The 20,194-nt window shown below is 43.1% G+C and overlaps 1 protein-coding gene across 3 annotated transcripts; it reads right to left on the bottom strand.

The window, feature by feature from the left end:
* Nucleotides 1-473: 473 nt before the first annotated feature.
* hells (helicase, lymphoid specific) lies at nt 474-18,336 on the bottom strand. Of its 3 annotated transcripts, none has more exons than XM_087147135.1 (19): nt 18,057-18,336; nt 17,575-17,765; nt 16,314-16,555; nt 15,095-15,355; nt 14,741-14,810; nt 13,957-14,334; nt 12,951-13,033; nt 12,038-12,202; nt 11,682-11,840; nt 11,123-11,305; nt 10,322-10,536; nt 9,422-9,547; nt 8,887-8,989; nt 8,152-8,507; nt 7,235-7,463; nt 6,528-6,647; nt 5,335-5,451; nt 3,996-4,155; nt 474-3,476 (listed from the first exon to the last, which is right to left on the bottom strand). In XM_087147135.1, the coding sequence occupies exons 2-19, from the start codon at nt 17,675-17,677 to the stop codon at nt 3,142-3,144; spliced, it is 3,405 nt and encodes a 1,134-aa protein (XP_087003261.1). In that variant the 5' UTR covers nt 17,678-17,765; nt 18,057-18,336; the 3' UTR covers nt 474-3,141. The 3 variants fall into 3 exon arrangements, with proteins under 3 accessions (XP_087003261.1, XP_087003262.1, XP_087003263.1); XM_087147136.1 differs by having other exon boundaries at nt 16,314-16,552; nt 18,057-18,330; XM_087147137.1 differs by lacking the exon at nt 13,957-14,334 and having other exon boundaries at nt 18,057-18,322.
* Between the last annotated feature and the right edge of the window lie 1,858 nt (nt 18,337-20,194).

Genomic DNA, 20,194 nt, shown 5'->3' with positions numbered 1-20,194 from the left:
GCATGTTGTCTATTTGCAGCTCCTGCTGGTTCTGTTGCCTTTTTAAAATAACATTACCTCGAGTTTAAAAAGTTGCTAAAAAGGGAGTGATACAGTTGATAGTACACGGCATTCTGAGTCCAGAACTTGATGTTTTAATCCAGTTTTTTTTTTTTACTTTTATTTACAATCCTTAAGTTTAACATTAAGTTAGAATACATGCTTGCTAAGAGGCATGAGTGGCCCAGTGGTTAGGACATTGGACTCTGAACCATAAGATTGAAGGTTCAAGCCTTGGGAGGAGTTGTTTTTTTTTTAACCCATATTCCTGATTTTTATGTTTAAGATTAAGTTCGAACACATGTTAGTTAAGAAGAGTTAGTGGTCTGGTTGGTTGGATGCTGGACTTTCAACCAGAAGGTCCTAGGTTCAAATCCTGGAGTGGGCAGTTGTCAGTTTTTTTAAATGTTCTAATTTTAGAATGTAAAATAAGCAAAACTTCTTCTCCAAGCTAGCTCATTCAGCTAGCTTGTTGTCCCTGCTGGGGTTTGATCCTGCTTTGGGAGAGGGTTCTCCATCACGAGGCGGAATCCTAACCTGTTGAGCCACTCGGGTTCCCCCAATGTTAAGATGCTCATTTGTTATATATAAAGATTAGGTTTATACTTAGTCAATTTCACCCATCCCTGATGACTGTGCAAAACATGGAGGTGCAGTATTAACGTAATTACCAACGTTTGACAAGGGATGGAGATATTGGGCAGATTATGTGATTCAGGAGTAATGGACAAGCTAAAAAAAAGTTGGCTGAAAAAACAGGGGCGGCAGTGAAATTAAAACCAACTATTAAAAACTCACAGGTACTTGAAACACAAGGTGGAATTCCTTGTAATATACACAGAGAAAGGTTTATTTACATTTCGAAACATGAAAGTTTAATGAATACATAAATATGACCTGTTAACAGTTGGCAACGTTTTCTTTTCAAATATCCGTGAAGCTGTACTATAACTAGTAAGTGAAAAACACAGGCCAGATATTTGAAAATGGAATGATGGAATAATCAATTGCTTTGGCATCTGGCAGAAACCCCTTGATGTTCAATGCAACTCTAACAGCTTAGAAGGAATGCTGATCCGCTCATCATGTTAAGGTGGCAGGGAGACATTGGGAAGTGAGCGGTTTTAAAAGTATTTGACTGATATGGAGATAAATTCAAATTGGAAAACTTTGAATTTTTTAACCATAAATTTTTAGACCTGGAAAGGAAGAGTCATACTTTTTAATACCACTCAGCACAAATCTTGTTTAACCCTAAACGAGCTGGGAGGGGGGGTCTGCTCTCAACTCTTTCTCCAAAATTGTCACAGTACATTTGTGTCGTGAAGAGCTTTAACTATATACGGGTACCTTGGGTTTGTATGCATAGCCGGGCTTCCCAAAATTGGACAAAAGAGCTTGACCTTGTAACAAAAGACCTGCTGCTGCAAATTGCCCTCAGTTTTCAGCTTGCACTTAACGGAGGTTTTGAAACAGTATATCGCTTTTTTTCGGCACAGCACGCCCGCGGATTAGCACCACGGACAATAGCGCTCCAGCTCCCTATCGATGAGCCATACAGTACCGCTGCAAGCTATCAAGCCACATTTAAAAAGACGCCACTGGCTTTTACTGGGAACAAAGGAAATAACGCAACACCTCACAATTCTGGGCTCTTTTTGCTGGGCGGCAGGCCTGGCTGAAATACTTGGGCATCAATGGAGGTTACTTGTCAGATTAGAGTAGCCACCAGACAGTCATTTATGTCCACTAAATGAAATGATGAATTTTTGAAGAATGTTGAAAACGGAAAATCTTCTAAATCACCTGTATGTAGGCATTGCATTTTTAAAAGCACCCAGCAGGAAATGGTCGAGTTTTTCAGTAACATCTTGTTGTCATTACGAGACAAATTCTGACACCAATGAGTGACTTAATACCTGCTTGCTTAAAGTTTGAAAATGATCAGGCCTGGAAAGGTTTGGGAAGGGGGGGATTCCCCAGCTGCGAGATGGTCCAAAAATCCCTGGCTCTTTCAGGGGTAGTTTTTGGCAACAGAGAATTCATCATGAAATAATGTATATGTATCAACTAACAATCTAACAAGTGGTTTGAGTACGAAAGGAGCTCTAGTTACTACATGTTAACTACATAATCAGAATACTTTAACATATTTCTGTGGAACGCGCAGAAGCAAACTAATTAACTGTAAAGTAAAAAATACAACAAAGAAACTCACCAAAAGGGGTGAAAATTGTATCCGATTAGACAAAGGCATTTTTAGGCATCTTTAGCTGTCTGCATTGCATGTACCTTCAACCTTCTACGGAAAAAAAATGTTTTTGCCTATGTTACAGGACCGAACTTGACATTGGGCACGCTTCCTTGTGACATTTTCAAATCTCCTACTTTAATTGTGGAAGTTCAGTCTTGTTTGGAGTCCAGTGCAAGGCCCATCTTTGGTAAATATACTGATTAAAACTTAATTTAATCTTTTCCTTCAAGGTTTTGCTTTTCCTCTCTCTAAAGGCGACACTGACGTTCCAAATGATAGCAAAGTAATGCTTTTCTAAATAAAACTGTTTCACTGGCTCTTGTGCGGTAGAATGTGGGCAGTGTGTGGACTTAATACGGCAATAACCACCACACGGGTCAGCTTCATACCAAGAATACCAAAAAAACGATCTTTTAGTGTACAGCTGCCATAAAGAAATACACTTATACGAAATGACTTCAAAAAAAGGAAGGCTAAACCTAAATATCAAAGCAAGTACCTTTTTTTTGGGGGGGAGGGGTTTGGACAGGTGAGTATTTCTTTCATTTCAACTCTAGTTCACATTTCAAATACCAGCTAGCTCAGGCTAGTCAGTAGTACAAAGTTTTGATGACAAGCCGAGAGTTCTGGGGTTATCCCAACACACCTAGTTAGGGCACGGTGTTAGTGGAGAGATGTGCAATTCTGCCTGACAACCAATCACGTTGTACTATTCCGACCACATCCAAACTAATGCTTCTATGGCAGTGCTTGAAAACTCAGCCCGTGCCAGCTGGACTTTAGTTTGTCGAGTGCTGGGCAAGAAGCTCACTCTCAGTTGTGCTTGATCTCATCACGACATACCCTCATCATGTGCCAATCCTCAGCTCGCCAGCATCATCCCCCGTCCCATCATCCAGAACTTGGAAGACGCTGGAGCGGGTGGCGCTTCTCTTGCCGGCTTTCTTGGCCCCGGCCTTTGGAACGGCGCCGGCAGCCGCTCCATCCTCCTGGTTCTTCCAGCGGGCGAGCAGGTCACTGCGGTCCAGCAGCAGCCTGAGGTCGGCATCACTGATCACCTTCTGGTTGCAGTTGCGGACGAAGCCGCTGTGGTCCGTGGAGCGCAGCAGTGCCAGGAGCTCGGCCGGGTTGATGAGGGCGCTTGAGTCCCGGGCCAAGTTACTCTTGCCACCCTTGAACTTACCTGGGGGTTACATCAAAGGGGGGGGGAGCAAAGGAGAGGACGTAAATAAGACCAGGTTTCATTGCGTACTCCAGATGGCACAAGGGGGTTTAGTACACGAGCATTTAACATTAGTATATCAGTGTTGAAAATCTGTTCAAAACTAAGCTTTCCAGAAGGCATACGAGCATTCTCACTATAGAAACCTTTCCCTTTGAACTTTTTTCAGAGAAGCAAGAAGTTTTTTATATTAACTAGACTTAAGATTTAAAAATGATATTCTGTTGTTCAAATTTGAAACTTAAGTACTCACTAAATTTGTGACAAAATTTTTAAAAGTTACCACAATTAAATTGTGTAGATGCAAACTGCAGTTTAAATGAAATCTTCCAGTATTTCCATGCTGTTATGTAAATAACACTTTTTTTGAGATGGTATGACTACAAAACACTGTTGACACGGATAACTATGACAAAAATTTCTGGAAAAAACAAGACCTGCCAATTGGGCCAGTGGGTAGGCTTCGGACTTTGTACTCACCCTGGTGGATGACCATCTTCTCCAGCCTGCGTTTGGCTGCAGCCCTCTCCACAATCTTCTGGTCAATGGTGTTGGATGTGACCAGGCGGTAGATGACCACCGGCTTGGTTTGGCCGATGCGGTGGCAGCGATCCTGGGCCTGCAGGTCACTCTGGGGGTTCTGGGGGAGACAGGGAGAGGGCAGTAATTGCTAGAGTTAAGACCTACAGTTGATACTTTCTGGGGTTGTTTGTCAAACTGAAGCTAACTCCACAGACAAGGTAAACAGCGAGCAAATTTGGAGCAAGTTTGAGCAACGACTATAAATTTAACTATGGTTTGACTAACACTGCCAGAATGATGGTTTGGACTATCTTGTTGACTATTTGGAACCTGGCCCCAGGTCATGGTCACTCCAATTTCATTTTTCATAACAGAGAACCATTCATATGAAAATAGCTGTTAGAGATTTCAATGACCACATATGTTGCGAGATTCATGGCCAATGGTCAACTGTAACGGTGAGATTTTCAAAAATAGGCCGACTAGGGTCATTCGTGTGTAGCTGAATTGACCATGTGCATTGTTAAACAGCATCTGGCTACATGGTTGAACTTATCCTAAATATGCCCTTCTGGCATTTGGAATTAAACAAACAAACAAATAAATGAACTGCCCTATTTTTCCCCAAAAGACCAAACTTCCGGCTTTATTCCAACGTCTTTTTCCTATTAAAGCCCTTGTATTGACAAATCAATGCTAGATTTTTTAAAGTAGTTTTTCTCTTTCTATAGAGGCTTAAAAAGTAATGATACTGGCAGGCAACTCCCACACGTAAGTAGAAATCAGAAGGAATTTTAACACCATTTTTCTTGGCATTTCAGTCATTCTATAATTCTGGGGTCCAAGTTTTTTTTTAATATCCTTGTCACATCTGAAATATGATTTTCAATGTTCAAAACACATTCTTTAATTTCCAAGATCAGGCTGCAGGCCTGGCTGAAATATTTGGGCGTCAATGAAGGTCACCTGTCAACTTAAAGTAGTGCCTGAAGATTACTCCGTGTGGCTATAAACGACTGTTAAATGGAATGATGAATTGTTGAAGGATTTTGAAAACGGAAAAAATGATTGAAATTTCAACGTTGAAAAATGCCCCGGCACGAAGTGGTTAACGGTAGTGCACATTTGACCCTACACTAACGATAATAAATGGCATGCTAGCAGTTTCGTGCACCTTTACATGCACATGTTCAGTGGTAACAGAGCTGCCAATCTCTTCCATCTCTTTCACCCTCTGGTGATAAAACTGTGTTGAGAGCGAACCTCTTCGCATCTGCCTGTGTCCCTCAGGACTTACCCAATCACTGTCGTAGATGATGACCGTGTCGGCTGCCGTCAGGTTGATGCCCAGCCCTCCGGCTCTGGTGCTGAGCAAGAACAGGAAGACGTCTGGGTTCTTGTTGAATTCATCGATCTGCGCAGCAGAAAAGAGCAAGCTTGAGATCACGTGCACACCAATTACCACGTTTCAACCTCAACACACTGACATCAACGTGTAAGCATCAAGATCTGGATAGGCTTAACTTTCACGTCTGAGCGACACAGCATCAGACTACGGGCATCGTAACAGTTCTCTGGAGTTTCAAATGTGTTTTTTTGCGACATCGTGGCAAGTAAACATTGCAAACATACAATATTATAAAAAGTGAAACACGCTTCACATGTAACAAAGCTTGTAGCAAGTAATTTAGGCTTGACTGATAAAAGTACACACTAGCCTTTAACCACTTCGGGCCGGGGCATTTTTCAACGTTGAGGATGCTGGGCCGGCATGACTATCATTTTTTCCATTTTCAAAATCCTTCAACAATTCATCATTCCATTTAACAGTCGTTTATAGCCGCACGGAGTAATCTTCAGGCACTACTCTAAGTTGACAGGTGACCTTCATTGACGCCCGAATATTTCAGCCAGGCCTGCAGCCTTGTAAACAGAGCCCAGATTGTGCGGTGTTATACAACTGTCTTTTGTTCACGAACCTGGCTCAGTGCACTGCTGACCTCTTTTCAATAGGGGCCAGATTAGCATGCAGCGGTGCTGTGTGGCTCATCGCTGCGGTGGTGGAGAGCTTTTGTCCCCGGTGGTAATCCGCTTGCTCTAAATACCCCAAACCCTGGTATACGGTTTCAAAATAACGCTGGATTATCACCACTTTTGAGAGTGAAAAATGCCGGTCATGCCCAGCAGCCTGGTCTTTTGTTCGGAGTACGGTCTTTTGTTACAGGGCCCTGTTTCCTTTGTCCGAGTTCAGAGACCCCGGCCACACATATAAACCATACGGCTCCGATTTCGGAGTCCCCGGCTGGTAGTGGTTAAGCACACATTCTGCACGAAAAGTAATGCCAATGGTAATCTGCAAGGAGAGTATTTTTTGTCCCAAAATTGAATTTTAATTTCTGTGTTCAGATTTTTCAAAATTTATGGAGAAACTAGTGCATTATTAAAGCTTAGTTCACTAAGAGGCCTTTTGACCCATCTTGGCATTCCTACCTGCTCTTGTCTGTCTGTTAGTTTCATCGTACCATCCAGGCGGCAGAATTGGTACTTGCGTAGATAGCAGTAGTCTTCCAAGACGTCCAGCATCTTTGTCATTTGAGAAAAAATCAAAACCTACGGGAAATAAAAGAAAAAGATTTCAAATTCAATTTAACACAGGAAAGAAACTTTTTTATGGGGGGGGGGACAAATAATTTGTGCCTTTCTGACCAATTCTAACCCATAATCAAAACTCTCGATACAAAGCCATAATGTCTACTTTCTGAGGGTTAGTTCTTTCCAAACCACACGTTTCAGACTCATTAAAGGACTTGCCCACAACACTGCAGGACATGCAGTCTGTATGCTGTGGCTACATGTCACCCTATGTAAACAGAGCGGAGGTTAAGTTCATCATCACTTCTCCAAGTCTTGGAGTTTATGCTGTGTATACCCAAGGGAGCTGGGATGAACTTCCTAAGGGTAACAACCCAACACAAAATACAACCGGCAGTGGAGGTTATTACCCTCGCAACCACTCTTCTGAAGATCCACGCCTCGTATTGTGGGTTCTCTTTTGTCAAATACCCAAGAGCGAGGTGGGAGCTTAGGGTTAAAATTCCACATGTCTGGTAACCGATGTAAACACCTGCCGATGGAAGTGAATCCAGCTTGTACCAGTGAAGGCTGGTGGCCGCTTTTCTGGCCATTTCTCGTCTCACCTTGTGGCTCTTTTTCTTCAGCGCAGGCAGCAGTCTCTCCAGCACCAGCAGTTTGCCACTGTTGGCCACCAGGTTCTCGTCCACGCGGTACTCCTGGGTGAGGGGGTCCAGCGGGTACTCCAGGAGGTAGGGGTGGTTGCAGGCCTTGCGCAGCTGGCTCATGATGCTCTTGACCTTAATGTTCAACTCCACGTCCTTGGGCTTCTGCTTCGGCTCCTTCTTGGCAGCTCTTGGGGGGGGAAATTGGAATGGAAGGTGATGACGTGCTATCGACCCATCCTGGATACCGTTGGAAATGGCGGGTTTGCACTTCAGGCCAATGCGAAAGTGAAGTGAATTTAATACAACAAAAATCTTTACTGGGAAAATCACTTCCATTGAAATGTGTACAATTTTTCCAAATTTGTAGCCTGACCATTTGAAGTGATGTCACAAAATCACATCTGTGGTTGCCTTTGCACGATGGCTTTAATGCAGCACAGTGCTATAGCTCTTGGGCAAAAACATTTGGAAGACCAATGATCTGAATCAGATCAGATTGATAATGAAACACGATCTTATGACTAGTTTGCATAATGGGCTATGAATGTGGCGCGGGAAATCCGCCAAGTTTAGCGTCTGTTTGTTTCACGTGGATCTGGACCCCAATCAGTGATCCCACATTTAGTTCGCCGACACCAAAAGCCACCAAAAGGATAGACCTAACCTGTGAAGGGATCACTGATCAAGATCCAAATCTGTGCGAAACAAACAGGCCCATCAAGCTACAGAGTCATGTCCTCAAGCAAATTTGATGGTGGAATTTCATTTTATTCTCCAGTGTCTGAGAAAGTGTTCTATCAATCTTCCCAAAGAAGGATGTATCTGCCCTGAATGCTGTTGCCACAACAATGGACACAGCATGATGCAAGTCTTACTGTTGGCAGCGTTCGGCTTGCTCGGTGAGTTTCTCCACCCATGCCTCGATGTCGTCATCGTCTTTGCCTCCCCCGCCTTGGTCTCCCATCAGGGCATAGTCCACCTCCACCCGGCACTTCCGGCGGGCCCGCCCCCTGGCCCCACTCGGCTCCGCCCCCACCTCGGTCTCCCCGGTTGGGTCGGGCCCGGCGACGTGCTTCTCCCACATCTTGGCCAGGATGGTTTTGTCCACCAGGTCCCCGTACAGCTCGGCCTGCTTGGCGGTCAGTGGAGCCTGGACCAGGATCTCCTTCTTCGGGGGCACCTTGAGCTCCACATCTGACTTGAGGCGACGGAGGAGGAAGGGGCTCAGGATCTGGGGGAGTGGGGGAGGGAGTGGGGAAAGGGACAGCACAAGAAACAAAGTCACTTGCAAAATTGCAATCTCCTCTCTCAGGGAACCAAACAGCGACCACAAAAAGAGAGAAGTTGCCTGCCAAAACTTAAAATGAAATTTCAAATTCTCTTCTCAGGGGCCCAAAAAGGAACACCCACTGAAAAAAAATTGTGCAAGGAATTTCAAATGCTTCTCTTAGAAACTTCGGTAAAAAGGGACTGAAGAGAGACCAAAATAAACAACTATGCAAGGATTAATCCCTGTTCTTTCAACTATAACAATCTCTGAATTTTGAAAGCAGACATACACCAAAATCATACACTTGTTCATAAACTGAGAAAGGGAGTTGGGGACGTACCTGATGCAACATGGAGACGATGTGTTGTTCCCTTTCCTTGGCTACAATGGCTTCATCGCCGCCTTGCTTGGTCAGAGTTGAGAAGTCAAACCATGTTTCAAATCTGCAAACACACAAACAGAGACACTATGATGTACATAACAAATCTAACGTGAGTTAAAAGTTACAGAATAAAACTCAAAAACAGAACTTTGTGGTTTCCTTCATTAACAAAGACTTCAAAAGTAGTGGTAAGATCTTACTCAACTCAGGAAGAGTTCCATATATTGACAACACTAATTTTCCCTTTAAACGTTATAACAGCCATTAGAAAGTAGTCACATGCCCTGAAAAGTGAAATTTTGGCTGAAAAAATTCCATTTAGGTTTTTTCAGGCAAATCTCACAGGTTTGTGCACAGAGGCATCAAGTGTTGTCCATATACAGAACTCTTTCCCTCAACTCAAAACAATATGTAAAGCTGGCCAACTTTGCTATTTCAGATATACAACTGTGATCTCTAATAGTCCTTCTACTAAAAAGTTATTTTTTCTTACGTCTTTAGATCGTCAAAGACCTCTGGGAGCAAGAAGTTGAGCATAGACCAGAGCTCGGCCAGGTTGTTCTGAAGGGGGGTTCCCGTCAGGAGGACACGGTTGGCCGAATGGTACATTTTCAGCTCTCTACAAGTCCAAAGGCAGAAATGGAGAGGTCAGGGGTGTAACTTAGGCATCTGACCAACAGCATGTATAAAATAGATATTTTTAACAGCTCCGAAATAACCTACCGACTGAATTACACTATTTATCTCGATTATCTCGTAATCAACAAAACCTTGAGAAGCGACTGTTTCAATTAGTTTCCAACATTACCAACTGCTACTTGCTTTATGACTTCTGTATGACTTAAAGCTTCCTCCTGGGCGAATGCTTACACTTTAGGGAGCATTTCTATTTCCTTTATTTTGGATTTCAGATAACAGAAAACTCTATCCTGTCTGTGCATATTGTGTGGTCCCCAACCTGTGGTCATCCAAACATTGCCAGACACATTTAACATCATTTCATGCACAGCCAACTAGAAAATGGCCCACGCTCTGCATGATCTTGAAGGGGAATTTGGGAAAGTTCAAGAGACGATTTGAGGTAACCATGGTTCAACCAATACCATCTGAACGATGGATGGTTTGAACCACCTAGTCGACCCTGCATGGTCTTGTTGTCAGAAGTGAATTTCATTTATCAACACGAAGGGAACCATTCACATGAAATAATGCCATTGCCATTAAAAAACACCCCCACCACAGTTGCCGCCAACAGCAAAATAGCTCAACTAGGGTAGTTGCACATGACTGTACTGCATGAGCGCATAATAACAAAGTGGCCCCAGACTGCCCTGTGCTCAATACTCATAAAACTACATGGTGCCCTCAACCGTCCCTGACACACAGCCATTACCTGATGAGTCTGCAGTTGAGGTTCTTGATGCGGTGGCCCTCGTCCACGATGATGTACTTCCAGAGGTGGTTGCAGAGGTGTCGGCGGTCGATCATGACGATCTCATAGGAGGTCACCAACACCGGTAGGGTCCTGTACTCCCCCGACGGCTTGCGGAGCTCCCGGCGTAGTGTCTGGCGTTCCTCTGGGGTGCCGTGGTACAGGATGACCTTGATCTGTGATAGAGGGGAAGAAAAAAACACAAAAAAATGAGAAGTATGAAAAAAATCAAACACGAATCTTCACAGTTTGGGAAAGTAAAAAGTAGAACACTTTTGTATATATCTGTAAAACAGAGACAAGTAACAAAAAATAAATTCATTGGTAACGCTGCTTGAACTGAGCGTAAAATAAGCTTGGAGTTGGTCTATCTGGCATTTCTGTGGGGTTCTTAAGATGTTCAAGATGGCCCCATTTTCTGCATGTTTGGGAAAAGCCAGACAATCGTACGAAATCTTGTTAAAACCTAAAACTTGTACAGTGGTCAGAGTTGTAGGCGAAACATCTGAAGACCGTCACAACAGCCAAAAAGACCATCAATAAGCCAGCACACTACCTCTGGTCTCAGTTCCAAGTCACGAGCCATTTGAGTGAACTGCGACGAAATGTTTATCGCGTTACTTTTAACTAATTTTGTGACTTGTATTGTGACCAGACTCGAGTCTAGTCTTGCGATGGTGGTGTGACGACCTATCCACTGTCCTGGTCGGTATCCACTTTAGGTAGCATGTCCTCACAGCTTAATCAACTCTGGGAACCTACCGATGGTGTGAACCGCTTGAACTCAGACATCCAGTTGGAGAGGGTGGAGAGGGGAGCCACTACCAGAAAGGGTCCGGGCACTCCCATCTTGATGATGTGAGCAAACAGTCCGATGCACTGAACCGTCTTCCCCAGGCCCATCTCATCGCCGAGGATGCCATTCACACCATTCTCATACAAAACCTTGGAAAGACAGAAGAACAAATTCACGCATTTACAAACTCAACACATGGCAACATTTTGGGAATAAAATGTAAGATTAAGATCCCGTATTGAGAAAAATCAAATCCCTCTGCTTCATTTATGCAGAAATCTTGAGCGGAAGGGTTAATGTTAATCTGATGAACGTGATCAAACTGGTCCAACATAGTGGCGAGATCTTTGAATTCATCAAATCAATTCAATAGAAGGAACGACAGTCAATAACAGATTAACTGAAAACTTAAAAACCCTGTACAAGTATTTTTCAGCCTCTCCTTTCAGAGCAGAGTGCCTGCACCTTCAAACTGGCAAACTTTGTTCAAACACAAGAACAATCGATTGGTCTAAATTCAAATACCTTGAGCCACTCGATGCCTTCAATCTGGTACTTGCGCAGGCAGCCTCCGATGAAGAGGTCCGGTTGGAGGTCCGAGATCTTTTCGCCGTTGATGGTGCGGCTGAAGGAGTCCACAAACTCTTCTGTCTGCTTGGCAACAGCTGTTAGCGAGGCGGCTGCCTAAACCCAATGATGGAATTCAACAGAAAATGGAAGTAGGCTTAAGATTGTAATAGTTTTAGTCAAGAGGAGTGTTAGTTTAAGGTGTATTTCGCCAGCCAATTCACTGTCCACTAGCCTACATTTATGAGATGTCAGAGCCTTGTCACAATGGTGCTTCCTTTTTTGCTTAATGGGTACAAATCAGCCACACCCACCTCTGGTTTTGCCTCTTCGCCTGCTGAGTAGCTCCCCTGAGTTGTCTCCGTTTGGCTATCCTGAGCATTTTCGTTCTTCACCGCCGGCAGGCGTTTACCCGTGTCCTGTGTCCCTGAGTCTTCGGCCACGGTGGTGTCAGGTTTCGGCCGTTTGGACGTGAGAGTCTGGAAGGGAAACGTCACAATAGTCTGGTTACATTTTCATTCCTGTTCTTTTACTGGATTCCAGCACTTGGAACATGGGCTGTAAGCAGCACTGAGCCCAATGTTGATAGACTATAAGACATATGCAGCAGTAATGAGCAAGGTTTCAATTATTCCAGTTCCAATCAGACGGTAGGATGTCAAGTGAAATTTTGATCTTTGGAGTTTTAGAGATATTGGAATCGGGTCATTCTATAAATTTGGGGTCCAATGTGTTACATATTTCCATCTGTTACCCCTGACATGTGTACCTTGACCGGAAATATATCAGTGAAATTGATTTCAAACTATCTATATTAGTTTGGAGGGTAATTTGCAGTACTTATTTGATCTTGGAAATAAAACAATGAGATCTAAACATTAAAAAATCAAATGCCAGACTTAACAGGGACGGGAAAAATTGGACCACAAATTTATAGAATGAACCAATTAGCGAACTGTAAAATGAAACGTCTAAGAAGTACTGGTATTAAAGTAAGAACGGAGTAAATGGAAGTTTGGGACCTAAAAGCTCATTTTGCGAATCAAAATTTCAACATCCATAATCTCAAATAACAGGAAAATCTTCCTTTCATCAACTGATTTTAATGACTAACAGTAGCAAATCAAAGTTTGAGTTCAGTTCTCCCATTTTTAAAATGGGAGAACCCCCCCCCCAATAAACTGCATCTTCCAAAATGATGAAAAAGAACAGTCTACAGATACGTACAGATTTATCAATGTAGTCGGCAATGCTGTAGTCTTCCCGCATTCTCTTGCGGCCTCTACCACGGGATGATCCTCCAGGACTCCCTGTGGACAGCACGGAAAAATCCACCCAAAAATTGTGAGACCACTACTACGACGGAAAGAGAGATCTTTGTCGGAACACTGGCTCTCAGTTTTTCAAGGAAGGTCAAGGTACACTTGAAGTCTTTGACAGTTTCGATACCTCCACTGCATATCCTTTGTATTTCAAAGTAACGATCTCAATACCGAATCATTTCCTGGGAAGAATAGCCTATTATGATAGAGCCTGGAACCTTCAGCTACAACTGCCTCTCCAGTCACCTAAAACACCCTCCTCCTTCCAACCAATTCTGCTATTCCTGACAGTGCCTTCTTCCTTCATACTTTCCTCTTCTGCAGCATCCAAGTCAACTAACCTATGATGTCAGATTCCCTTGCCTCTCTGGAGCCTCCTTTTCATGCTAGCCTGGCCGTCATTGTCTGAAGGACAACTCCTTGATGCAACTGTCCTATGCTTGCAATTTCCCAAGGCTCGTTATTTTTTAAGTCCTGCTCTCTACCCTAGCCTTGTACAAGGAAAACTACTTTCAATCATGACACCTCATGTCCTTATAGCTGTTCATATCAAGGCTCTCCCTAATGTTTCCCTGCTCCACTGGCCTCCCTTCCAACCTTAACTACACATCTCACCAATTCAAACAGTCCTCCTTTCCAACTTTGCAAACTCTGACAAGAGCACGTCTATGACCAGCTCAAGGATTAAAGTACTAACCCTCATACTGTTGTTGCTTAGGTTACTTTACGGGCGACAACTTGAGGCCGTAGGGACAACAGCCGTTTGCAAGCTAAACAATGGGAAAATTTTTGAGACAGAAAACAGTAGTTTGGCCATTTAGTAAACTACACATTTCTCTCTTTATCAAATTTCTGAAATGTTATTTGCTCTTTGACTATTGCCAGTAACTTATACCGCTCCCTACACTCACTTGTCTTAGACTCAGGAGAGACGGAATCTTTGGACTCGGACAACGCACCCTCTCCTTCTAAATGTTTGGTTATCCTACTTGAGTGTCTTGTCCTAGGCCTTTTCAGGTCAACTTTGCCTATCCTAAGTGAGGGGCTCCCTTCTGAGAGCTCAGTTCTGGGAGAGCTTGTCTCCATTGTTCCAGTCTCGGCATGACACTCTGGGCTGGTCGTAAGACTTTCACAGAGATGTGAGCTTTTCTGTTCAGCACAGCTAGTAACGTGACTTGGAGAAGGTTTTCCAGAGCTAGTCTGATCTTTACTTGGTCCTTTTCTATGTGGTGAGGACTTTTGGGCAACTGAGGGCCGGCTCCTATTCTGGTGCTGACTATCTGAAGTCTCTAGGATAGAAGAAGTTCTTGAGGGTAATTTAAAAACTTAAGAATATGAGTACGTCCTTGATTATCAAAGAAATATGCCGTATAATTTTAATAAAATCAGCAGGGTAAGACTGGACTTCTAAGAGAGGCGGCTTTAGAAATTCTTAAAACAAATTTCAAAAATTGAAATACTGTCAAGCACTTTAGAAGAATTCCTTTGCAAATGTTAGAAATTCTGTAAACGAACATCCACACCCCCAAAATTGAGGGGACGTCTCGCTCTGTTTTGATACGGCATTTTTTGCTAAAGATGACTGAACTTTTTCCATTTCATCTCAATAGCTAAATACATGTAGGTAGTTATATGGCCAACGCTGGTGATAACTTGTTGCCCTGTTGCATGTACATTAATTTTATGTCATAATACCTGCAACGTCTTGGCTACTAGACTCCTGTTTCCGGTAGCGACTTTTCCTCCGAGTACCTAGCTGAGGCTCCTGTAATGCAAACAAGTTACCAGCTTGGCAATGTCTAATCAATTAAAAGCACTCTTAATTTGAGTTAAATTAATCAGAGAAGTTTTGTAGTATGCAATGTGAGTTTACACCGTGTTGTAACAAACCTCAAATAATTATGCATTTTGAAAGGGCAAATCTAGACTCAAATTTCCGGGAGGGCCCAAATGCCTTTTTTTCTGAGAGGGGGACTAAAGAGTTTGGAATCAAGTAGGTGCTGTGTGGTATCCAGTGGGGCAACGGTCTGGGGACCAGAGCTGACTGACCTTGGAGTCTTTGTTCTCTTTCTCCTCGTCCTGCCTTGTGGCCCCCTTGGCCTTCCCCTCCGCCTCCTTCTTCCTCCGCTCCTCCTCTTCCTCCTTCTTTCGCAGCTTGCGGGCCCGCTTCTCTTGCCGTAGCTTCTCCTGCCGCTGCTGCTCCTCCATCTTGTTGAGGAGGAACTTGGAGTAGATGCTGCTCTTCTCCAGCAGGTGCTGCAGGCGCTTGTAGCGCTGCTCCTCTTGCTCCTTCTGCCAGGCCGAGATGGACTGCGGGAATACCGACAACAGAAAGAGAAAACTGATTAATTATAAGCACTGGCCAGCCTTTTTCGAGCATAAGCCCATGCTCCCAAGGCACATTTGTTGAAACCTTCACTTCTAGAAATACCACAATAAGATGCTGGGTAGTGTATTCTTTCTCCTATACTTTTCAAGGGCATAAAGTCTTGATTGAAGTGTATGATGGTTAGGTTCTGCCTTTTTCCTGAATTCTGCCAAATCCCAATAGTCCTTTGGGCTGATTATGACAGATCCCGGAAGGTTGAAGCATCCTGAAAGATCAGACAACAGGTGTAGATTCAAGATGATCTTGACAATCTGAACAGTAGTTGCTGGATTTTACTGGATCCAACAGAATGAAGAACTTTCCATTTCCTACATTGCAGATTCCGGTCAATTGTTTGAGACACAGGAACGCCTGATAGAAATCAATGTACATTGGAGGCCTTTAGAATGCTTGACTTGTAGCAATTCCTTCTCCATGTGTGATGAACCAGTTACAAAATACATCGTTGTGAGGGGGCTTGAAAAATAACACTGAACAGTCGCTTTCTGATTCATATTAGGCAGTACACTTCTGTCAATGAAAAATATTGTAACAACATTCCCACAAACTAACCCAGGGTGAGATTTACCAATGATAAAAATAGCTGAAAACAGCTGAAAAAAGGCATAAAGAAGCTGAACTGTGAAAATATCCTATACTTTTTTACACAAGCAGTGAGGAAAAAAGCTGAAATCCAAAACAAAAAAGATGAAATCAGCTAAAAAGCTGAGAAATCTCACCCTTGCTAACACAAAGGCAATGAACCCACGTCACAAATGCACAACCTTTGACCTCAACACTCCTCATGACCGCCTCTGACCCTAAGTCAAACATTGTTCTCTGACCTCATGACCCTTGGCAATATGACCCATCTGCCCCAACCACCCCCCATACATGTACCTCCTGCTCCAGTCTCTTCTCTTCTTCCACGCTCTTCAGGTGCAGCTCTCTCTCCACGTTCAGCATGGCCTCCGTGATCACCCCATCTGTCAGGGGCGTGCAACCCAGGTCGCTGCCGAGGTCCGCGTTGCCGGCTGTCCTGCAGCTGGGGCTGTCTGGGGCCGAGCTGGGGCCCGCACCATCGCTGCCTGTGGCCGCCATCTCAGGGTCGTCGTTTGATAAGCCAAGCTTACCGCTATCTGCTTGTACATACATGATGGAAGAAAAACAGGATTTCATGTTTTAATCTAGACAATATTGAGAATTAGCATTTCAATCCACTTTTGGAGTGAATGGGACGAGTTATTCTTTACACTGAACTGCACATAGTTGCACTCCATGAAGGAACTTCTATTTGCAAAATTACAATACTATCATGTGGGGATGAACACTCAAATTTGGAGGATCTGATTTTTGTCCAAATGTGTTGGGAGTGGGTTTGTCATAGGCCTGAGGAAAACAAGAGTGCAATGCCATTCAGGCAATCTCAGCTTTAGAAGTGAGAGGCAATTCAAACTCTGGAAGATAAATGCATCTCAATTCTCAGGGAAGATGCACAGATTTGTAAGGGGGGCTGCACTTAAAGCTAAATTTCATTTACACCAATTGGCATAGATGGGTTTTAAATTGAATCGAGGCCCGAGATAGAAGCAAGGTCAAAAACGAAAACCCACTGCGCTAAACCCGACTCTATCAAATCCACACGTATCTCCACGGTCAAAAATTGGTTGGAGTATTTCCCATAAGTCCTTGCCTCAATACAGGCAATTAAAAAACAACCTGACTGCAACCTGGCCAACCTGATTGCAACAGGGAACGTCAATTAGGCTATTCCCGATATTTGCTGGTCAGGAAAGATGCGCAAGTGTATGGAATGTCCCTATCTTTCAGAAATTCCCCTGAAGTCATCTACAGGCATATGCTCCAATGCTCAATGCACTAACGTTAATTCAGGAAACACTTAGGCCAACCTACATGCACAAATTGAGGTGTGTTTGGAAGTTGAGCGTGCCATGGGTTTGGATGAATTTGGCAATATGTTATGCGCTATATTTCACCAAAGTTCTCATGATATTGACAAAGTGAAGGCTGCCATGAGTAGGGGCCTAACGTTATGACTCATTATGAGAAGCAAAACATGCGCACGCACAAGTGGAACATCAAAGTGGCGCATGAGTTGAGTACAGAATTTTTTCCCAAATCAGTTGGACAAGATCCCAACCTGCGTTTGAGAGTTGGTGAGCTACTTCATTGGGGCTGTCTGGCTCCACGGTGGGTTTGTTTGGTGAAACATCCGTGCCAAGGGGAATTGTGACAGCTGCCATCAGTCCCGTTCGAGATCGTCAATATCGCCTGTGTCTACGTCTGCCTACCGTACCTAGACGTCTCCAACGTTAGACTCTGCGCCAATAACTGGAAAGATAAATCCACACACACACGACACAGCTGGGTAACGTCATGTTTGCTGTATCTAAATGTGACACGTGAAGAGAGAATTCAGAGGTGACAGTGTAACAAATTTCGGATGATGACACTAGGCCAAACGCCATGAACGTACTCGGCTGGCATAGTATGTCCATGCCACCATTTACGTCATCATTACAAAATCCAGACGCAACCTTTCAGAAATAACCCCCAATTTTAGAAACAAATCAGAGACGTCATTAGAGGCAGGTACAAATCACACGTTTGAACGGCACTTACCTTTAAGAGTTTGGCAAAGAAAGTGACAACAGAGCTCAGTTGCAGCAGAATATCGACAGAATTTAGCAAGTTACACAAGTTGGAGGACGCTTCGGCTTGGCGCGGTTTTTCACGTTGGGTGCCATGTGAGAGTCTGATACCCGGGAAAATATACCTAAGCGACGACGCCTTAACGCTACAGTATAGGAGTGGAGGCCGAAACCTGACAACGTGCGCATGGGTTATCTGGGGAAGGATCGCGGGCATTTAATCAGTATGTACACGTACGTACGTACGCGTCTAGTTTGGCCTGGTGAAATTCTGAGTTAGTAGCAGTAGACTACTACTAGTGAGTACTACATGTATATCTATTTTATTGCGATTAAATTCTAAATAAATTCTGACCTTTGAATGGCCTGTCTTCAATTGTGTGATATTATGAGCTGGGCAAATGTATAGGGCGGGTCGTTTGCACTCGCACCTCTAAAAAAAAAAAAGCAAGATTGAGGGGCAACAGGGGCCCAGCCCCCCCCCCAGCTGTTTTTTGAAATAATGATAGAAAGCCGACATTTTTGTCTCTTTTATTTCCCTTCTTTGAAAATAGTGTAAACATTAGAAAATGCAGCCTCGGTCACCCCTCAGAAAGGCTACCCTTCCTCCATGTTATAGGTTACATAAACAAAAAGTGTAATTTTTTTTGGGGGGGGGCGCCAAAGCCAGTTCCCCGAAAAGATTTGGTTACTGGATCCATCCTTATGTAACTACTTATTGAATACCTCAATCCTCCCAGATTTTTTCCTCGACTTGTTTCTATTTGCCTGATTACAAATTATTTATTCCATTTTACCCCCTTTTAAACCTCAAAAAGGTTTTGCAACTAAGATTTGACGACACTGCAAAGTTCAGAAATAGTAGTTAGGGGAAATTTTATCTTAATTCGCCTTCGCATCAAGAGCTAGCTCATTTCTGCAATTAAACCTATAGATCTATATATAAAAACAAATTTTCTGCGCGCAGGGAACAAAAAGTTATAGTTTTCCAGTAATTTAATATAGCTCTGTGATTAAACCACATCACCTTATCTCTCGTCTATGAGCAGATCTTGTTTTTATTTCTGCGCTCTTTAACCAGTTAACCAGAGAAATGTCTATATTAAACTGTGTAACCAACAGTAAGTTTTGTAGGACGCCACCAATAAAATTGTAATGTCACCGTACTGCCCGCCCGACGGCTGTTACACGTAGGAAAAGTTTCGCTGTTCCATGTTAAAACCTGCCTTGCACTCTACAAACCGGCAAAATATTAGATTTTGGCGTAAGTATCGCATGTTTGGGATGGATATCAATTCTTTCCTGTATTCAAAAGACAGATATATAGAAACTGAAATGGTTATTTTGTAGTCGAGGTGCTTTATTTCACCTGAAGTTGTTCCATCATTGTTAATTCTTACTGGAGTAGGCCTAAGGCCATACTGCATCAATTTCGTGAAATTAATATGCCTTGCTCGTCAGTGCTGGTCCGAGTAGGCTAACTTGGACTCTACGAATCGCCAAATTTAATTAAACTGATAACAGTTTGACATGCACATGACCAAATAAAGCATTGACATCAGTTCATGCAGTCAAGATTTGTGTGAAAAAAATTGAAACGTTAAGAACCAATGGGCCCCAAGGCCTAGCTGGGGTTAGCCCTACTTAGAACACTTGTCTCTAGACCATTATTGATTCTTCTAGTAAGTACATGTAGCAGTAGTAGGCCTAGGGCCTTTGGTTCATTCCACCTTCGTTTGTTGATTTCATCTTCTCATTTCATCACAACAGTGACACTTTTTTTTTTTAAATTAAAAAGTCACTGAGAAAAAATGTTGCATCGTATATCCTGACTCCACTTCAGTAGTTGGGTACAAACTCTAGTATCGGGAGTAAAGAGAATTTTCTAGGTATTTCCCAACAACATCGGTAAATGTTTCTTACTTAGTCCAAAATTTGTGTCTTTCCAGCATTTCTGTAATGACTGAGTTTTATTGAGATGATATATGATGAGAAAAGTGAAGTCAGGATGAAACATTTTTTCCAGTCTCTGTTTAAAAATTGTTATTGTTGAATTTTAACTCATCATGCTTATGGCTAATTTTATGCTTGACTTTTTTTTCAATCTAT

Source organism: Acanthaster planci, linkage group LG16 (assembly GCF_054643075.1).
Source record: "Acanthaster planci isolate LZ-2023a linkage group LG16, COTS_SCS, whole genome shotgun sequence".
Lineage (NCBI taxonomy): Eukaryota > Metazoa > Echinodermata > Asteroidea > Valvatida > Acanthasteridae > Acanthaster > Acanthaster planci.
Note: the sequence above shows the minus strand (reverse complement) of the source record. Positions and strands in the feature narration are given on the sequence as shown.